The sequence below is a fragment of the Barbus barbus genome, assembly GCF_936440315.1.
Source record: "Barbus barbus genome assembly, chromosome: 40".
Taxonomy (NCBI): domain Eukaryota; kingdom Metazoa; phylum Chordata; class Actinopteri; order Cypriniformes; family Cyprinidae; genus Barbus; species Barbus barbus.
This window is the reverse complement of record NC_136718.1, coordinates 5,778,293-5,785,510: the sequence shown is the minus strand read 5'-3', so window position 1 is coordinate 5,785,510 and position 7,218 is coordinate 5,778,293. Positions and strand designations below refer to the sequence as shown.

The following is a 7,218-nucleotide window of genomic DNA, read 5'->3' as shown; positions in this document are numbered from 1 at the left end:
ATGCAGGAAGCACCAGGGCAGAATCAGGCTAAAGTTTCAGCTGCAGTGCACAGTTTGCACTTTTCACCAACACAGATGTGTTCTTAGTTAACGCTCACCAAGCCCTTTAGATGGCTGCACATTAGTGAGTTTTCTTTACTGTATCTCATGATTTATTTGAATCTTTAACTTTGTAATTTTGTATTAAAGCACACATAATTTAATACATGGTATTACACACTGTACAAAACTTTTATTCATATGGTTTTGGGCTATTTGGAGCTAAAAATAGAAGCAAATGTTATAATTCAATACTGATAAGCTCTAAGGATGCAGTGTGTTTACAGGCTTGAGTAGAACTACCAACGGAACAAATTTTGCCTGAACTTAGTTCTGAGTTAGTTTTGTTTAGTAGATTTTTTTTTATTATTTTTTTTATTCACATATCTTAACACCACCTTACTTACAAAGCAGATCAGTCATCTTTACTTTGCACTAATTTTAAAATGGTTTGTAAATGTATTGTGTTCCTATTGTAAATCTTTGCCAAATTTATTAGACATGTTAATAGAGAGTAGCTTATCCAAAATCGTCATCATTTTGTGTCATTCCACACTAAAAAAAAAAAAAAGGTGAGAACTTTCAACAAACTTTTGAGATGTATTTGCACATACTAACAACAAAATTAGGAACACTGGTGGAATTAACAATAACAAAGCACACATATATTTTGGTTGTGGTCCTTGTTTCAAACAACATAGTTTTGTTCCATATTTCTGTTTAGTACATGTCAAAGTGTGAACCACACTCAAATACCCAGTTTCTGGAATGGTTCAAGATGTTTACCCAGACTCTTAAGTATGACAATTTAACAAGGTTGGGTTGAATAGAATGTCTTTTAATTCTGTGAATGTAAAACCTGCACTTCAGCAGGAATCAAACATCCGGTCTCTGTGTGTGTCTCTTCAGAGTCATGTATATTGTATAACAATGTCCTTATAGGTATGTCTCCATGCTGATGTCCACATTAATCAGCAGCGCCTCCGTTATATTGTGCATATACAAAACTTCACAAGAAAGGTAGGACAGAACTGTTAATGGAAGACATATGTATAAAAATTTCTGGCCCTTTGAGTGCATGAATCATGACCGTACCCTCACTGAGGATAAACCTGACTTCTCTGACCATACATTTCCGAAAGAAAAAGAAACGTTATCATGTGAAATGATATAGCTTCCTGAATAAGCCAGTTGAATATGCTATAGGTAGCATGTAAAGACATGAACTTAAACTCTAAGCTATTAACAGTCTTCTCCAACAAACATTTGTTTCAACACACTCTTAACAATTATACAACACAATAGTTTGTGAGATGGTGAAATTGAACTCTCACCGAAAAAAAAAGGGGATTTGGGGTGGTATATGTCTTCATACCTTGCTTACCCCTAAAGAGTGCATAGTAGTACCTTAAAAGAACATATTAGTACTTAAGTGGTACATATTAATTTTGAAAGAGTACCACCCCAGTGACAACTTTAGTACCATTTTTTTCTGAGAGTGTATGATGTCCCATTACTTGTTTCATATAGAAACATTTAACCTTTATAGGTGTTTTCTAGATTACTGTAATGATAGATTTGGGTTATATGTTTTTGTATGACCCAGATTTGAATAATTTTGCAATCTCATACAAATTATTACAAATTTTCATGAGAGCGGGTTGGTTCTCAGATAATTAGTTGCATCATAGCTGAGTTGGTCTTTAAAGTTTAATTCAGGTGGTTTCATAGCTTAGACAGAGTAAAGGTTGAATGGAGTTTGTCCTAAGAGAAACTCCCCAACACCGATGAAGTAAACTACTTGAGCAATTCCGAAGAGTGGAGCAATGACCAGCGCCCTGCAGCCGGCACCCTTCAGAAACGCAGTTGGCCCTTCTTTGCGCATTATCTTTCTGTAGGAACAAAAGAGCAGGATCATCATTAATACAGCCAGGAAAAAAAATTGCATTAATGGTTACTGATTCTTTTTCCCAGAATGTCCATTAACCAAGTTGCTTTACCTGATGCAGTCTGCCACACCATTGTAGGTGTCTTCGTTTGCACTTTTATTGAGTGACTGCAGCCGGGTTTTCACGACTGGATAGAGATGGGATCAACTTTAGTTTTTGCAAATTCACTAACATTTATTCAAATAGGTGTTCTTCAGCAAAACTTAAAGACTCACCGTCACAAGGACTGACTGCCACAGCCGCTGTACATCCAGCCACACAGCCCGAAATAAAAGACCAGTAAAAAGGCACATTGTCATCCTCAGATGTCTTTCCCACCTTGTTGATGTGGGCAAACAATGGAAAGTAAATCACAGAGAAAGGGATGTCCCTGTAAGAAGAAGACCCAAGGTCTGTTTTACTAACGTCTCGAGAGATAACTTGACCAAGTTGGACGTTCCTGGATCAGCATTCTTTGTCGAATGTACCTATCAAACAAATACAGCCCTGACCCCCCACCTATCCCTAAAATCTGAAGGCATTGATAGGCTATTAAGAAAGTTGTTCAGAACTCTAACTCTGCCATAACCTGACTCAAAAATTGGGATTGTTGATGCCAATGTTGTTCCAACAGGATGTTGATGAAGGGGCAAGTCCAACTTGGGTCAATCATGCTACACCAGGGGTGTCCAATCCTGCTTCTGGAGGGCCACCTTCCAGAAGAGTATAGCTCCAGCCATAATTAAACACACCTGAACCAGGTCTTCAGGATCACTAGAAACTTCCAGGCTGATGTGTTAGAGCAAACTCTGTAGGACAGTGGCCCTCTAGAAGCAGGATTGGACACTCCTGCTTTACACCAACATTTCCTTTTGGTATCTATATGGTACTTGAACCACAGGTTGAGCAAGTGGATTGAATTTAGAATGGATTGCCCTAACATTTACCTTCAAGGATAGAGTCGTACCTCATGAGGGTTGCTCCTAGTCCTTTGTAAAGTCCCTGGATGCCCTTTGTGCGAAGCAGTTCCTGGGCAATCTGTATGGCTGACACTTTCCTGATTGAAGACACGGGACCCACACTGTGCGAACAGTTCAGGACCGGACTGGCTGTTCCAAGTTTCACAGTGTGGAGCACGGGTAACTTCCTCTGCTGGGCCACTGAATGTAAAAGTTGGCATAGCCTGTCAAGTTACTTCCTGCATAAAATAAACTTTACAAGTCAACAAAATCAGAGTTCCCAACTCCAATCCTGGGGCCCCACCATTTTATTGCACATTTCATATGTTTCTCTTATCTGGCAGACTCAGTTCAGTTCATGGAGCTCTCTCCTAATCAAGTGTGTTAAATAAGGAAGACATTTAAAATTTGCAGAGCATTTGGTCCCCAGTACTGGAGTTGAGAACCACTGGCTTAAATCATACAAAGTTTGTTGGGGAGCTTTTTAAATACAAGAAAGACATGAAGTACAGGATGAAATATTTACTGATTTGATGATTGATTACATAATGAAGATTAATTGTAGATTAATCATGATAGAAGGTGAACCTGGGTCAGTAATCATGCCTCACCAAGTCGTCCTGCATCCTGAAGCTGGATCTTGAGCATTTCCATCGGGGTTGTGACAATGACCTGACACATCCCTGCCCCACATCCAGCCAACATTTCCTGAAACACGCTCAGCTTGAGTCTGAAACACAGGTGAGGATCATTCAACTCTTATTTAACAATTATTGCGTATTATACAATTTATTGATAGAGGTGGAGGGAACATACTCTCCCCTACTGAGCCGTTGACGGAAGAAATCATTGGCGGCCAGTTTAATGGCCTTCTCAGGAGTCACCAGTGTCAGGTTGACTGCTGCCCCTGTAGGACAAAAACTTATCAGTTGATCTATGAAAACTTTTGGTATGTTCGAAGTTTTGGGATCATCTCATTTTTCCTGACACGGAATCAATACAATAAAGAACATTTTTAAGATTTGTTTGCAAATGTAGAACATTGCAAACTATATCAAATATCTAAAAGTCATAGGAACCAACACCCATTTTAGTCAAGATGCTTCGGATCAGCGTCTCTCGCTAGTATATAAATGCTCTAAAGTGCTGACATGCAAATTATGTTGCATCATGAAGATGTCCTCAGGGGCTTTAGGAAGGTCAAGGTCAAATCTGTCAAATTGCTAAAACTACTCACCTCTGTACATTCCAAAGTATCCCTCGGATCGAACGGTCTTTATCAGACAGTCCATCCTAATCAAAATAATAATATATTATTAAACTGTGTTAAATCTATAGAATGAATACTGAATGAGCCGCACCCTTTTCACTAATCCATAGTTTTCTGAGAAAGAAAAACAAGTTTCAGGCCTCCATGACAGGTCATTATCTCACTTACTCCCAGGAACTCTCTTTCTAAGAAAATGCTGTCTTGTTTATGGTTGAGTGTACTTACAAGTGTTCAGTATAGGGTTTAAAGTGAGTCTTTTTTTTGCTTTTCATTTTAATTAACATCTACTCAATTTTACAAATGTGGAATGCAAGCATACATGTTTTTGTAAACCCGTTGGCTTCCTCTTTGGTTCTGGAGTCTTGTCTTGGCAAGATCTATAGGAAACACACAGGTAACACCCACCAGTCCAGCAACTCCACCATTGATGAGTTTGGCAGGGAGGCTTGGGAGACACATAAGAGAGCAAATGAATGAATCAATACCTAAAAAAATCATCGTCATTGTATTCCTAATGAATTCATTCACTCCTAACCAGTTCCTCCATTTAACAATGATACAAAATCAAGGCATTGCTTTGAAGTTATAGAAGAAAAGGTCAAAAGAAGCAAGGCAATGTCAGGTTGACACATTCATTTAACTGCAACACTTCCCAGTCAATATACCACAGTCCCAGTGTGTATAAGAGTTAAACTGATAAACAATACAGCAGCATCAAAAGGGTTTTTACTGACTACAGAACACAGCAAACAGTGGTTCTGGTTCATACCTGATTGGTTGTTGAGCCATGGTGAGAGGTTTGTGGTTTGGTCTGAGGACTGAGGTAGACAGAGGCGCAGTCACTGTGCAAAGCAGCAGAGGGGTTATATACGGTAACCCCTCCCAGAAGCCTCCGGCAATACCGGTTGTTCACTCCCTCGCCGTATGTCTCTGCACAGCCAATCAGAGGAGCAGGATCTTCTTACAGTAAGCATGCAATGAGACACACTACTGCATGCACACTTGTATGCGTGTTTAAGGATTTTAGATGAGTACATTTAAATGCATTAATAAGTTTTAGATTAAGTCTTCGAAAAAAAAAAAAAAAAGACATTTTTTAAATTTTTAAAGAATGTTGGATTTCTTCCTAAACAGACTTTTACACAAATAAAATGTTCTACATGAATGACTCTAAATAATTATTTTCTTTATGAATTTACTACTTTTTTTTAAGTATCTGCTTCACTGCTGCAAAAACGTTTATTAAGAAGTATGTGAAAAGTCACATGTTTAAGTTGATTTTATTTTATATACTTTATCTTTTATTGTGCAAAAATGTTAACATATATTTATTGTGCAATAATTTCTTTTAAAACTTTAACTTTCATTTATGTGATCTCCATAAAACAATGATTTGAATCGTTCACTTGACTGTGATTGTGGTTTTGTTCTACTATTGTGGCCTCATCATGAAGCACAGTTTCTGTTACTTGTTGTAAAACCATAAAGGAACAGTGATCGTATTTCAACCAGAAACAGGTACATTTTTATAAATGCTAATATAATAGTATATATAAATATAAATAGCACTGATCTAAATAGAAGGTTACTGTTCCTGGATGGCCACTGAAATATTATATATCGATTCTCTCAAATATCATTGTGCCCGTCCGGTAATAAATATTCCATAAACCACTAGAAATGAAAGTCAACATAATACTTTATAGATTTAAATGATAGATGTTGACTCCCCATGGTACACTCCCTTTAATGTACATATTAGAGATCAAAAATTTGTTTTATTTGTAAACATACAATGAATGTACTTGCACCATATTAAGTAGGTGAAATATCTGAATGTGGGTAAAATGGGACTGTTACACTAAACATTCATATTAGTGAAAACATACATTCTATCAAATTTAGGCTATAGTGCATGCACAAAACTTTTAGAAATGTTGACTGAAGTAATCAGAAGGAAATCTGCATCCTTTCTGAATCATATATTTAAAATATTATAGTAATATACTTATATTTACATATGTAATATACTTAATCTAATATAAAGCTAAATAGTATTTTTATACGTCTTACTAATTATTATTATGTATTTATACTCTTTACTATTGTTTATTATGTAGTAATATATACAGTGTATATTTTTTATTAAAAGGATTTCTCTGAAATATTTATGTACACGTATATATAAATTCATTATGCTTCATGATTTTAATAAACTGAGTTTATTTAAAACACAGTATATTATTTGTTTAATTATATGAGAGAATAAACCTGACTACATTAGCTTACCGTTACAAGAGTTCCTTAAGGCAATGACTGCACTTTTTACTGTATTTTTGGATGTACATTCAAGAAGCATTAAGCTATGTTTGTTAATGTTATTAATTCAAGTTGTTATAAAGATAATATAATGTTACAAGAAGGAAGTACTGAAAGTACTATTGATTCAGAACGAATCATTTTATGCTTGTGATTTATATCTGAAAACTATGCGCCATGTATAGGTGAATTATAAAGTTGTATGAATGTAATTATTTTTGAGCAGCTTGTACACATTGTTCTTTTTATGACTCACATTACATGTAAAGTGTATAACATACACAGTGCAATGTTTAATTATTCTCAAATATCTTTTAAAAGCTTAAGAAACATACAAAAATACATTTAGGCTTTTGTGGCTTACATTAAAGAATTGTATTAGAATAAAGAATGTATTTTTTGAAAAGTAATTATCTTTGGGTAAAAGAAAATACAATAAATATTAAATGCAAAACAAATTAAAAAAAGCTAAATAAATAGTAAAAGTCAAATAAAAATAACAGAATTTTAACAGCTAAAAAAAAAAAAAAAGGTTAAAAATTCTGGCTTGAATTGAATCAGAAAAAAAAAACATTTTTTAAATCTTAAGGTAAAATAATAGGATGATGTATGATATAAAAAGTGCAATTTTGCTGATATTACCGTAAGAATCTGTTTCTACCCGTTTTTACCCTTAAATATATTTGTGTATGTGTTTTCAGGT

The 7,218-nt window shown here is 35.4% G+C and overlaps 2 protein-coding genes across 2 annotated transcripts in view; both read right to left on the bottom strand.

Annotated features, from left to right (window-relative positions):
* The window catches only part of LOC306859737 (uncharacterized protein), a 708,874-nt gene that overhangs the window by 430,702 nt on the left and 270,954 nt on the right, over positions 1 to 7,218 (bottom strand). The gene's annotated exons all lie outside the window — the stretch shown is intronic.
* On the bottom strand, positions 858 to 5,126 carry LOC306859455 (mitochondrial glutamate carrier 1-like). Its single transcript, XM_079400479.1, has 9 exons — positions 4,966 to 5,126; positions 4,516 to 4,641; positions 4,164 to 4,219; positions 3,743 to 3,833; positions 3,538 to 3,656; positions 2,935 to 3,127; positions 2,204 to 2,358; positions 2,040 to 2,115; positions 858 to 1,931 (listed from the first exon to the last, which is right to left on the bottom strand). The coding sequence occupies exons 1-9, from the start codon at positions 4,983 to 4,985 to the stop codon at positions 1,772 to 1,774; spliced, it is 996 nt and encodes a 331-aa protein (XP_079256605.1). The 5' UTR covers positions 4,986 to 5,126; the 3' UTR covers positions 858 to 1,771.

Excerpts from the sequence above, each read along its gene's own strand:
- LOC306859455 (XM_079400479.1), bottom strand. The coding sequence starts at position 4,985 with ATGGCTCAACAACCAATCAG. Across the intron at positions 4,220-4,515 it reads CAACGGGTTTACAAAAACAT|GATGGACTGTCTGATAAAGA; the intron begins GTATGCTTGCAT and ends TATTTTGATTAG. Across the intron at positions 2,116-2,203 it reads GGCAGTCAGTCCTTGTGACG|TCGTGAAAACCCGGCTGCAG; the intron begins GTGAGTCTTTAA and ends ATCTCTATCCAG.